The sequence below is a fragment of the Oncorhynchus tshawytscha genome, linkage group LG28, assembly GCF_018296145.1.
Source record: "Oncorhynchus tshawytscha isolate Ot180627B linkage group LG28, Otsh_v2.0, whole genome shotgun sequence".
NCBI classification, from domain to species: Eukaryota; Metazoa; Chordata; class Actinopteri; order Salmoniformes; family Salmonidae; genus Oncorhynchus; species Oncorhynchus tshawytscha.
In genome coordinates, this window is record NC_056456.1 from 8,814,085 (window position 1) to 8,828,541 (window position 14,457).

The following is a 14,457-nucleotide window of genomic DNA, read 5'->3' on the forward strand; positions in this document are numbered from 1 at the left end:
CTCTTAGCTTTTGTTTTGACACCCATTTTGATATGCTCCTTTCCATGTTGGTGCTCATGGGGATTTTTACATGGCAATGACCCTAGTTAACTAGTTTTTTTTATGCATACACATAAAGTAAATCTTGAAATACAGCTTGCTTTCATGCAATTATTCATGTAACCTACTCTTTCTCCTATGCCAGTATCTATCTGCATCATGTGTCCAAAACATCATCAGTATTCATGGTATTCTTATGGCAGGATAAAAATGTATTGACTGTAAAACAGAACGACTGAAAAGGCTACACAGATTGATTTGGCTGAATCACATAGAAAAACGTTACTTAGAACTCAACTTCATATGCACCACATACGCTTGACATTCTACATATTGCTCTTGTAACCGTGATGGTCCAGTGAACTACGCTTGTGTGATGAGTAATGTTGCTTTAGGCTTAAGATCCCTTACTATAACTGCCATTAGCTCATTAGGTTACCACAGTCTTGGAGTCTTTGGTGGATCTTGGGTGGCAGGGTAGCCTAGTGCTTAGAGTGTTGGACTAGTAACCAGAGGGTTGCAAGTTCAAATCCCCGAGCTGACACGGTACAAATCTGTCGTTCTGCCCCTGAACACCCACTGTCCAACTAGGCCGCCATTGAAAATTAGAATTTGTTCTTAACTGACTTGCTCAGCTAAATAAAGGTTAAAAAATAATAATAATTAAAACATCTGAAGACACAGGTTCGACACCTGGCCGTTTGCCACTCTCTTAGTGCAACAACACTTTTTCCCGCATTAACTCGGACATTGAGTGGGGAAGACGGACGCGTAGAGTCAGAGAGATTCAACAGCAATCTCATCTGAACAGGCCTATGTTTGATAACTGTCTGATTTATTGGGGAGTTAAAAGGATTGCAAGAGGACTTTAGAGAGGATCCCAGTGGGATAAAACATAAACCACTTGAACTGTCAGATGTGAAATACGCCGCCCAGCCACCACCAGACCCCAATGACGAAGTAAAGGGTGACTGCACTTCCTGATTTGGCCTCGTTTTGAAGATTGCTCATTAAGAAATGCCATGACTGATGCCAAGACTGCCAGATGGTGAAGCGTGATTCATCACTCCAGAGAACACGTTTCCACTGCTCCAGAGTCCAATGGCAGCGAGCTTTACACCACTCCAGCCGACGCTTAGCATTGCACATAGTGATCTTAAGCTTGTGTGCATCTGCTCGGCCATGGAAACCCATTTCATGAGTTCTTGTGCTGAAGTTGCTTCCAGAGGCAGTTTGGAACTCTGTAGTGAGTGTTGCAATCGAGGACAGATGATTTTTTACGTGGTACATGCTTCAGCACTTGGCGGTCCCGTTCTATGTGCTTGTGTGACCTACAACTTCGCGGCTGTTGCTCCTAGATGTTTCCACTTCATAATAACAGCACTTACAGTTGACTGGGGCAGCTCTAGCAGGGCAGAAATTTGACACACTGACTTGTTGGGAAGGTGGCATCCTATGATGCTGAAAGTGTTGAAAGTCACTGAGCTCCTCAGCACGGGCCATTCTACTGCCAATGTTTGGTGGCTAGCTAGCTAGTTAAAATGGGCTGTTTCCTAAATTAGCCATGGATGGAGATAGGGATTTGGACTTGTGGTATTACTTAATTATTTGTACTGGCCAGTGATGTACATCAGGGATTTCGGGAATTCACTTCTTCAGGGTCTGAACCAGCACTGCTGGTTTCTTTTTTTCTTCCTGGTTGTTAATTGATGGTTTATGTCCCTAATTTGCCAGACTTACTTCTCAGTCACCAGGTAGTGTGCCAGGTTTGAATCATCCCTGAGTAGAGGGGAATGATGAAAACCAGCAGTGCTGCAGACCTAAGGTACACATATGCAGTGGTGTAAAGTACTTTCGGAAAAATACTTTAATGTACTACTTAAGTCGTTTTTGGGGTATCTGTACTTTACTATTTATATTTTTGCCTACTTTTACTTCACTATATTCCTTGAGAAAATTATGTACTTTTTACTCCATACATTTTTTCCTGAGTTACAATTTGAATGCTTAGCAGTACAGGAAAAAGGACAAATTCACACACTTATCAATAGAACGTCCTGGGTCATTCCTACTGCCTGCTCTGGTGGACTCACTAAACATAAATGCTTCTTTTGTAAATGTGTTGCTGGAGTGTGCCCTGGCTGTCAAAAAAATGAATAAAAAAAGGAAATGGTGCAGTCTGATATGCTAATTATAAGGAATGATGATGTATAGCATTTACTTTTACTTTGCACTTTTAGTATGACAATTGAGTACTTTTTTCACCACTGTACTTAAGTACATTTCAAATCTGATACTTTTAGACTTTTACTCAAGTAGTATTTTACTGGGTTACTTTCACTTCAGTAATTTTATATTAAGGTATCCAGTGGTGTAAAGTACTTAAGTAAAAAATACTTTAAAGTAATACTGAAGTAGTTTTTGGAGGTATGTGTACTTTACTATTTATATTTTTGACAACTTATTTTTACTTCACTACATTCCTTAAGAAAATGTTGTACCTTTTACTCCATACATTTTCCTTGACACACAAAAGTACTCGTAACATTTTCAATAATTAGCAGGACAGGACAATAGTCCAATTCATGCACTTATCAACAAAACAACTCTGGTCATCACTACTGCCTCTGATCTGGTGGATTCACTAAGTACATATGCTTTGTTTATTGAATGATGTCTGAATGAGTGTGCCCCTGGCAATATGTAAAATGTTTTTAAAGAAAATGGTGTCTGGTTTGCTTAATATAAGGAATTTGATATGATTTATACTTTTAGTTTTGATACTTAAGTAGATTTGAGCAATTACATTTACTTTTGATACTTAAGTATATTTAAACCAAATACTTCTAGACTTTTACTCAAGTCTAATTTTACTGAGAGACTTTAACTTGAGTGATGTTGTAATTAAGCCATCTTTCCTTTTACTCAAGTACGACATTTGAGTACTTTTCCCACCTCTGCACATATGAATGCTGTGCACCAGATCATGCAACGCTAGATGAGATGATCTGAGGTCACGCGGTTCGACAGGGAAATGTCGTTACATTTCAGCCCACAGGTGGCACGACCTGGCGCGAACACCCCCCCATAGGATTTCCTCACGACCGCGGGAGGCTCGCTTCCACGCAGCAGCGGAGCGGCAGGGGCTATTCTTTCCTTGCTACACCCGCCGCCCACACATGAACTGGCATGGCACGCACACATGCAGCTAAAACGGTGCTAAGGATGGCAAAAAGTAAATAATGTCCACATTTTGATCGTTACATGTTTAAATGTCCAAGATAAGGTTACACACATGCACAGCAGCTCATCAGTCCGTTGTGAATAAGACAATCAGTGATAGCCTACTTATAACTTAATACAATATAGCCTACGCTTTCCGGATACTATTCGGCTTCTTCAATCTGAGCTGTGACTCTTGGCATAATTTTATTGCACCTCAAGCATACATAGCCAAATCATCTTTCCATAGAAAGCTGCCAGACACCCTTAAAAAAAACACGGACCCCTCTGTCATCAGAAAAACGTATTTCACCTGAGAAAAATCATCTCAAGTAGCCTATAGCTAGTTTTCTCTGCAAAGGAGCGCGTTCTTAAAATAACTGTCACCCAAATGTACAGGTGTGAATACATTTTTCCACGGGTAAAACAGTAAGGTGATAACTAAGTCTGGCTATGTAACGTTATGCCATTTCCAATGTTTAGGCTACTCCAACATTAAAGGCTACCATGGTAATTGCGTATTGGTCAAACACCGAATCGGCTATAGCTCCTTGCAGGTAGCCTACAATATATAACAACCACATCAAATAAATATGAAATGTAACAATAATGGTATAAACATAGTGTGCATGTCTTCTTACCTCTGACACAGAGAAGGGACATCTCTGAAAGTAGCTGTGAGAGTCCCCGGCTGTCCTCAACCGGCCGCCTGTTCTTCACTGTTTCGCTTGGCTACAGTTACCTCTCCGGTGTAGGCTACATAGGTAGACTGCATCAAAACATAGGCTAAATATCCCAGTAGTAGATACAAAAACGTTTCGAGGACATATTACAATGAACCCGTCCGTTTTTCAGTGATATAGCTATTTGTCTTGCTGTTGAAGTGCTCCCCTCACTAAGCCGCATCTCTCGCGCTCTCCTCATTGCTCTCCTCCACTGCTCTCGCGAGGACAGCTTCGTGACGTCAGTCAATGTGACGCGAGGCAGCAGGTATTATGTGGTCTAATTTGAGTATAATGAAGTCTGTTTCTTGTGAGATGTTCTGTCCTCAGATACAGAGAGCTGTGAAAGCCTGTCTGCAGAAGAGGTCCAAATGAAGAGCAGTGGTTTGAATCCCCAGTCCTGGTCCTGGAGACTCAGAGGGGCACATTTTTGTTTTTACCTTAGACCTGCACAGTTGATTCAAATGATCAACTCATCATCAAGCTTCAAGTGGCATTTATGTATTCATTTGTGATGCTATCCTTGATATGATCCTGCTGTTGTCACATGCTACACATGCACATGTATCTATCATTCTAATGTATTCATGATTTGTTATAAGGGATATCATACTTTAGTAATCCACAATGACCTGGACCTGGAGATATCCTTCAAAACAATTGTCTACAGTTACCATTTAGGGCACTGCAAGGTTGGGTTACCAACCTGGGACTGCCTCCTGGAGGAATTCAGGAATATGAAGGCTACCTGTTTCCTGAAAAACTTCATGAGGATGGACACGAGGATCAGGAGGGGATCTGCAGCTTGCCGCCGTGTGCCAGAGGAGAAGTCTGCTACTCTGCAGGATGTTTCAAGGATGGGGTCCAACAACACAGCAAGCAAGGCAATCCGTGTGGGAGATCTTCACCTCCTACTTCTTCAAAGAAGGTGCTGTTCTCTGGCAACACCATAGAATACACTATGCATAACCAAAGCCTATTTTAACTTGTTATGGCTGGGGGCAGTATTGAGTAGCTTGGATGAATAAGGTGCCCAGAGTAAACTGTCTGCTACTCAGGCCCAGTTCCTAATATATGCATATTATTAGTATATTTGGATAGAAAACACTGAAGTTTCTAAAACTGTTTGAATGATGTCTGTGAGTATAACAGAACTCATATGGCAGGCAAAAACCTGAGAAAAAATCCAAACAGGAAGTGGGAAATCTGAGGTTTGTAGTTTTTCAACTCATTCCCTATTGAATGCACAGTGTATATGGGGTCAAATTGCACTTCCTAAGGCTTCCACTAGATGTCAACAGTCTTAAGAACCTTGTTTGATGTTTCTACTGTGAAGTGGGGAAGGGAATGAGAGGGGAATGAGTCAGAGGTCTGGCAGAGAGCCACAAGCTGGCCACGTGCAATCACGTGAGAGTTAGCTTGAGTTCCATTGCATTTCTGAAGACAAAGGAATTCTCCGGTTGGAACATTATTGAAGATGTATGTTAAAAACATCCTAAAGATTGATTCTATACATCGTTTGACATGTTTCTACGGACTGTAACGGAACATTTGGACTTTTCGTCTGCTCCTAGTGATCGCGCGTCATGAATTTGGATTACTGGGCTAAACGCGAGAACAAAAAGGAGGTATTTGGACATAAATGATGGACATTATCGAACAAAAAACATTTATTGTGGAACTGGGATTCCTGGGAGTGCATTCTGATGAAGATCATCAAAGGTAAGTGAATATTTATAATGCTATTTCTGACTTCTGTTGACTACACAACATGGTGATGTTTTGGGTTGTTCTGGTCTCTGAGCGCCGTACTCAGACTATTGCATGGTGTGCTTTTTCGGTAAAGCTTTTTTGAAATCTGACACAGCGGTTGCATTAAGGAGAAGTGTATCTATAATTCTGTGCATAATAGTTGTATCTTTTATCAATGTTTATTATGAGTATTTCTGTAAATTGATGTGGCTCTCTGCAAAATCACCGGATGTTTTGGAACTACTGAACGTAACGCGCCAATGTAAAATGAGATTTTTTTATATAAATATGATCTTTATCGAACAAAACATACATGTATTGTGTAACATGAAGTCCTATGAGTGTCCCCTGATGAAGATCATCGAAGGTTAGTGATTCATTTATCTCTATTTCTGCTTTTTGTGACTCCTCTCTTTGGTTGGAAAAATGGCTGTGTTTTTCTGTGACTTGGCTCTGACCTAGCATAATTGTTTGGTTTGCTTTCTTCGTAAAGCCTTTTTGAAATCGGACACTGTGGTAGGATTAACAAGAAGTGTATCTTTAAAATGGTGTAAAATACAGTACTTGTATGTTTGAGGAATTTTAATTATGGGATTTCTGTTGTTTTGAATTTGGCACCCTGCACTTTCACTAGCTGTTGTCATACACTATGCACAACCAAAGCCTCGTAAGAGCCATCCACATTGCAATAAGAATATTCTTCAAGCTATGTCAACTGCAGTTATTCAATTCCCAGTTTCTCTTCTCAGGAGAGGGTGCTGTTTAGGTAAGGGTGTGATGTCTGTACAAAACAAAACAGGCTATTTTAAGTCACCCATATAGATTTTTTTTAAACAATTAGACACCCTATAACCCACATACTCATGTGTCAATCTGATTGATGGATTGTGTTGTACAGTAAGCAGGCTCAGGTGTATAACTGTGGCTCCTTCCACCTTCAAAGAATAGGCAAGAAGGACAACCATGGAGAATAGTAAGACACTACATTATTTCTATAACTACGCTATATTGTTTGTCCTCGTGTGTCTGCATGTTTTTCAGCATAAAGTACTCTGCAGCCACTTAGTGTGGACACCAGGTGAGGCCACACAAGCAGATTCCTGTTGAACACGGTCTGTTTAACTACCTTATTTTCTCAATATGTCTCTCTACTTCACTTCATCCCTCTCTCCCCTTCTCCCTAAATCCTCTAGGTTATATCAGCTCTGTCGGTGAACCCCTCCCGCATTTAAACTGGCTACATAGAGGGCACAGCATGATCAGAGGTGAGAGGTCACTTGGTCGGGTCAACAGGAAGTATTATTAACGAGATGCTTTACATTGAAATACAGATAGAGATACAGTAGTCCCAGAATTAATGATCCAAGGTAAGTTTTGCATTTCACCTCCTGATGATTCATGACTTAGTGTTAGAATAAAGAAAAAACACAAGGTTTTAACATGCTCTCTCTTTCTCCATCTGTCTCTTGTCTGCATGTATGTTTTGATGTGAGAGAGGATGCCAACCCCCAGTCCCGTCATTGCCACCTCACCCGCTCTTAAGATAACCATCGGGCCGACTAGGAGCCCAAGGCTGGTTAGGAGACACCACTAGGGACAGTATTATGTGATGAACTGAGAGAATATTAGAGTAGCACTGTGATTCATTAATCATATGCTACCTTCCCTGCTCCTATGTTCTTACCTCTTTCCCTTTGTCTTTTACACCTCTCTCGCCCACCCCCTCTTTCTTCCTCTGCTTTTATAATGCACAACAGATTGAACGTGTATTTATAATATTACAATTGTAATATTTATAATGCATGTATTGTGTATTTATAACACTTGGATAAAGAACTTCTTTCATTAAAGCATGTTACATGCTCTAAGGGTTGAAATTAAGTCTCTCATTTGATGAAATATTATACCTATTCTGTTTTTATCAGATCAATACAGATAAAGAAAATTAGATATTGAGATGAACCGGTTTTAGAGTATTTGCATGATGCATAGGAAGTGTAGTGTGCTGTTTAAAAAAATATATATTTCTGTATATATGAATTACAAATCAGCCTTTAACTAGTTAAATCATGTTTCTAGTCTATTGCATAGTTACAATGTGTAATCATTGATGTCCCAGGACCAAGATTGTTATACACTGTTGAAGTGTATAATTGTAATACATACATGCAGACTCAGCATCATTCAAAGACTGGAATTTGATACTCCTGGTATTGGATATGACTGAAAAACAATCTCAAAGACATTCACACCTGAACTGCACCTCTATTTTCCAAAGTAGAGTACATGATCAGTGAATATATTAAATGTACAGGCTACAATGTGGTGATCTCATGCATGGTAATAACTACATGTATATACGACTTGCATCCTTGACACAGAGTTATATTTTTTTCTACGCAATGCATAGGCTTCATTAATGTCATTCACACTGTTTTGAAGTTGACAACTGGCTATGGCAGCTAAGGTTCATAGCTAGGTTCTGAACTAATATGTATACCAAACGCTTTAGACACAGATCGGCTACATAGCTAGCTACACATCCACAGGCATAAAGGTATTTTTTACTCTCCACTGCACAATAAGCAATATGTCACGGTTCTCTTTAGTTGAAGGAGAGGCGGACCAAAATGCGGCGTGATGATGATTCATGTTTGTTTAATGAAGAAAAACTATACATGAATAAACTAACGAAAACAATAAACGTGAGAACTCAAAACAGCCCTATCTGGTGCAAACACAAAGACAGGAACAATCACCCACAAACACACAGTGACACCCAGGCTACCTAAGTATGATTCTCAATCAGAGACAACTAATGACACCTGCCTCTGATTGAGAACCATACTAGGCCGAAACATAGAAATACCCAAATCATAGAAAAACAAACATAGACTGCCCACCCAACTCACGCCCTGACCATACTAAATAATGACAAAACAAAGGAAATAAAGGTCAGAACGTGACAGTACCCCCCCCCAAAGGTGCGGACTCCGGCCGCAAAACCTTAACCTATAGGGGAGGGTCTGGGTGGGCGTCTGTCCGCGGTGGCGGCTCTGGCGCGGGACGCGGACCCCACTTCACCATTGTCTTAGTCCGCCTTATTGTCCGCCTCCGTGGCTTTCTAACCATGGCCACCCCTCTCAATGACCCCACTGGACAGAGGGGCAGCTCGGGACAGAGGGGCAGCTCGGGACAGAGGGGCGGAAGCTCTGGACAGAGGGGCAGCTCGGGACAGAGGGGCGGAAGCTCTGGACAGAGGGGCAGAAGCTCTGGACAGAGGGGCAGGGGCTCTGGCGCCTCTGGGCTGAGGGGCCCTGGCGCCTCTGGGCTGAGGGGCTCCGGCAGCAGCGCCGGACAGGCGGGAGACTCCGGCAGCAGCGCCGGACAGGCGGGAGACTCCGGCAGCAGCACCGGACAGGCGGGAGACTCCGGCAGCAGCGCCGGACAGGCGGGAGACTCCGGCAGCAGCGCCGGACAGGCGGGAGACTCCGGCAGCAGCGCCGGACAGGCGGGAGACTCCGGCAGCAGCGCCGGACAGGCGGGACCACCTGCAGGGAGGAGACAGAGAGACAGCCTGGTGCGTGGGGCTGCCACAGGAACCACCAGGCTGGGGAGACCTTCAGGAGGCTTGGTGTTAGGAGGAGGCACCTGAAGGACCGGGCTGTGGGGGAGCACTGGAGCTCTGGTGCGCAACCTTGGCACCACTTCCCCAGGCTGGACAACTACTCTGGCCCGGACCCTCCAGAGTGCAGGCACAGGTTGAACCGGGCTGTGGGTAAGCACGGGAGATCTAGTGCTTACTACACGCACCTCTCCCTTAGGCTCCACTCCCACATTTGCCCGGCACGAGCGGAGCGCAGGCAGAGGACGCACTGCACCCTCCCAGCGCCCCGGAGACACAGCACGCAGAGCCGGTGCAGGATACCCTGGACCAAAACTGCGTACCGGCGACCAAACCCACTGAGCAGGCACCATACGCCCTGGCTCGATGCCCACACTCGCATGGCACTTTCGGGGGGCTGCCCTATAGCGCACCGGGCTATGGGCACGCACTGGCGACACCGTGCGCTTAACCGCATAACACAGTGCCTGACCAGTAATGCGCTGCTTATAATAAGCACGAGGAGTGAGCTCAGGTCTGCTACCTGGCTTAGTACCACACCTCGTCTGCCCCCCAAAAAAATTTTTTGGGGCTGCCTCTCGTACATGTCGCACTGCCGTGCTGGCTTCGCCAACCTCATTCTCCTGTAGCCTTCCTTGCACTGCTCCATCGAATCCCAGGCGGGCTCCGGCACTCTCCCTGGGTGCCCGCCCACCTGTCTATCTCCTCCCAAGTTGTGTAGTCCAGATTCTGCTCCCATGTCCCGAAATCCTGACCTCGCTGTTGCTGTTCCTGCTGCTGCTGCCTCTGTTCCTTCTCCTGCTGCTGCTTTTGCTGCAGCTGCTGTTTACCACGCCGCTTGGTCCTGTCGGGGTGGGTGATTCTGTCACGGTTCTCTTTAGTTGAAGGAGAGGCGGACCAAAATGCGGCGTGATGATGATTCATGTTTGTTTAATGAAGAAAAACTATACATGAATAAACTAACGAAAACAATAAACGTGAGAAATCAAAACAGCCCTATCTGGTGCAAACACAAAGACAGGAACAATCACCCACAAACACACAGTGACACCCAGGCTACCTAAGTATGATTCTCAATCAGAGACAACTAATGACACCTGCCTCTGATTGAGAACCATACTAGGCCGAAACATAGAAATACCCAAATCATAGAAAAACAAACATAGATTGCCCACCCAACTCACGCCCTGACCATACTAAATAATGACAAAACAAAGAAAATAAAGGTCAGAACGTGACACAATAACATAGTTAGCTAGCTACGTTACTTCATCTATCTGCATTGCATGGCAAATATCAGCAAGGCAAGCCTACAAAATTGTACATTCAATTTGCAGTAAATTATTTAGCTAGCTAGATTCTTTACATCCACTGTTTCACAAGATGACAGCCTAGTTTGCTGGTTGTTTCAGGAGTCCCTAAAATAACCAGAATTACAATTTCATTCTCATGTCACAACACCCATAAAGCTAGTCGCTAGCTTGCTAAATCATGATTTTCGTAAATTAACTTTGACAAAAAAATATGCATTATTGTTTGTCTCTACATTAACTAACATATTTCTCTCAACTGTACATTTTTTTGCATGATTCGTTATGACGTTATCACGTTTGCTTTCATCCTAGTATTTTTGTCAGCCACCTTTGTTGAAGAAAATCTCCAGCCTTGGGTCGCATAGCATCAAATTCGTCATGGGAACTACTCGATATGATTGGTCATCGCCCAGCGGTCTCCGCTGGTGATTTGCATAAAGTTGAGAAAGTTTATATTTTTCACCGCCTCCAACGCATCGTTCGCACCACCCAAAGGTTCCCTGCCCTCTACGCCACTGAAAATTAATGGGAAGCGGTGGTTAATACGCGGCACCTCGTGCTACTGAACACCGGGCTTTGGCGAAGCGGAATCCACCGCAGCCTCCGCGAGGCGGGAGACCTATGAGCTCTGGGTGCCCATGTGCCCTTCATCTCTCACCTACAGTACCAGTCAAAAGTTTGGACACACCTGCTCATTCAAGGGTTTTTCCTTATTTTTACTATTTTCTACATTGTAGAATAATAGTAGTGAAAACATCAAAACTATGAAATAACACATATGGAATCATGTAATAACCCAAAAAATGTTAAACAAATCCAAATATATTTTAGATTTTAGATTCTTCAAAGTAGCCACCCTTTGCATTTATGACAGCTTTGCACACTCTTGGCATTCTCTCAACCAGGTTAATGAGGAATGCTTTTCCAACGGTCTTGAAGGAGTTCCCACATATGCTGAGCACTTGTTGGATGCTTTTCCTTCACCCTGCGTTCCAAATCATCACAAATAATTTCAGTTGGGTTGAGGTCAGGTGATTAGGGAGGCCAGATCATCTGATGCAGCACCATCACTCTCCTTCTTGGTCAAACTGCCCTTACACCACCTGGAGGAATGTTTTGTGCCATTATCCTGTTGAAAAACAAATTATAGTCCCACTAAGCGCAAACCAGATGGGAAGGCGTATCACTGCAGAATGCTGTGGTAGCCTGCAGCGGTAGTCATGCTGGTGTGTGCCTTGAATTCTAAATAAATCACAGACAGTGTCACAGGCAAAAAACCATCACACCTCCTCCTCCATGATTCAGGTGGGAACCATGTATGCAGAGATCATCAGTTCACGTACTCTGCGTCTCAAAGACACAAAGGTTAGAACCAAAAATCTAAAATTTGGACTCAAAGGACAGATTTCCACCAGTCTAATGTCCATTGCTCGTGTTTCTTGGCCCAAGCAAGTCTCTCTTCTTATCGGTGTCCTTTAGTAGTGGTTTCTTTGCAGCAATTTGACCATGAAGGCCTGATTCATGCAGTCTCCTCTGAACAGTTGAAGTTGAGATGTGTTTGTTACTTGAACTCTGTGAAGCATTTATTTGGGCTGCAATCTGAGGTGCGGTTAACGCTAATGAATGTATCCTCTGCCGCAGAGATAACTCTGGGTCTTCCTTTCCTGTGGCTGTCCTCATGAGCCAGTTTCATCATTTCACTTGATGGTTTGAAGGTACTTTCAAAGTTCTTGACATTTTCCAGGATGACTGACCTTCATGTCTTAAAGTAATGATGGACTGTTGTTTATCTTTGCTTATTTGAGCTGTTCTTGCTATAATATGAACTTGGTCTTTTACCAGTTAGGGCTATCTTCTGTATACCACCCCTACCTTGTCACAACACAACTGATTGGCTCAAATGCATTAGGAAGGAAAGAAATTCCACAAATTAACTTAACAAGGCACACCTGTAAATTTAAATGCATTCCAGGTGACTACCTCATGAAGCTGGTTGAGAGAATGCCAAGAGTGTGCAAAGCTGTCATCAAGGCAAAGGGTGGCTACTTTGAAGAACTCAAATGTCAAATATATTTTGATTTTTTTTTAACACTTTTTTGGTAACTACATGATTCCATATGTGTTATTTCATAGTTTTGATGTTTTTACTACTATTCCATAATGTAGAAAATAGTACAAATAAAGAAAACCCCTTGAATGAGTAGGTGTGTCCAAACCTTATATGTTAAAATGTTAAAATGTAAAAGTTTTAAATAAATCATTTTGACAGTAAACTTCCTTTTTAATTTCCACATGTAGCGTTGTCCAATCTACATTGGTAGTAGCTGAGTCAGACAGACAATATAGTTTTCATCCATCTAATCACCTTACTTCTCAGCGTCGCCGCCTGCATCGGACTCCTCACCTAATGGCTATCACGTTCAAAAAAGTTAGATGAATCAGGTCGACTCCGATGGAGAGTGAGTGGATTGTTCAAGATGGATTAACAAAAGGCAAGACCAAGTGGTGCACAAAAACATAGTAAAAAAGCTTTATCTGATCAAGCTCATGTCAATTGACTGAAGCTCAACATCAGCAAAGCTATCACCTCATCCTTGACTGACCAAACACCATCGCAATTGGAAGCTAGTAGGCCTACTTATGCAGCCACCACGAGCAAGCTCCCAGTCCCGACAGAGACCTCACTTCCCGGGCCCTGCAATTACAGTGGCCTTGCTCCTCCTCTTCCTTCTCCCATCGAGAATAGTGGCAGTTCCTCTAGTGAGAGTCCGAGATCCAATTTATAATATAAATAGGCTACCAAATAAAGACTCCAACTTTGCAGGAGTCTATAGAAACTGAAATAACAATATTCTACTGCTGGCCCAGTACATACGACAACGTGATTTCCCTGAAGATCTGAATTTGCAATAGGTAAGCAGCTTGGTTTCCCTGTGGTTTATATACACTGAACAAAAATCTAAACGCAAAATGCAACAATTTCAAAGAATTTACTAAATTACAGTTCATAAGGAAATCAGTCAATTGAAATTAAGTCATTAGACCCTAATCTATGGATTTCACATGACTGGGAATACAGATATGCATCTGTTGGTCACAGATATCTTTAAAAAAAGGTAGGGACGAGGATCAGAAAACCAGTCAGTATCTGGTGTAACCATTTGCCTCATGCAGCATGACACATCTCCTTCGCAGAGAGTTGATCAGACTGTTGATTGTGGCCTGTGGAATGTTGTCCCACACCTCTTCAATGGCTGTGTGAAGTTGTTGGATATTGACGGGAACTGTACATATCAATCCACAGCATCCCAAACATGCTCAATGGGTGACATGTCTGGTGAGTATGTAGATCATGGAAGACCTGGGACATTTTCAGCTTACAGGAATTGTGTTCAGATCCTTGTGACATGGGGCTGTGCATTACCATGCCGAAACATGAGGTGGATGGCACAACACTGATCTCAGGATCTCGTCACTGTATCTCTGTGCATTCAAATTGCCATCGATAAAATGCAATTGTGTTCGTTGTCCGTAGCTTATGCCTGCCCATACCACAACCCCACCGCCACCATGAGGCACTCTGTTCACAACAGTGACATCAGCAAACAGCTCGCACACGAGGCCATACCCGGACACCCTACCATCTGCTCGGTACAGTTGAAGAGCACACTTCTCCAGCGTGCTATTGGCCATCGAAGGTGAACATTTGCCCACTGAAGTCGGTTACGACGCCAAACTGCGGTCAGGTCAAGACCCTGGCGAGGACAACAAGCATGCAGATGAG

General features: G+C 43.2%; 1 protein-coding gene across 1 annotated transcript in view; it reads right to left on the reverse strand.

Annotated features, from left to right (window-relative positions):
- Positions 1-4,199, reverse strand: part of LOC112246888 (protein unc-13 homolog A-like) — a 101,497-nt gene extending 97,298 nt beyond the window's left edge. The window contains exon 1 of the mRNA XM_042308347.1: positions 3,903-4,199. Within this exon, the coding sequence (XP_042164281.1) occupies positions 3,903-3,924 (22 nt within the window). The 5' untranslated portion in view covers positions 3,925-4,199. The remainder of the gene's footprint in view (positions 1-3,902) is intronic.
- Positions 4,200-14,457: the final 10,258 nt, after the last annotated feature.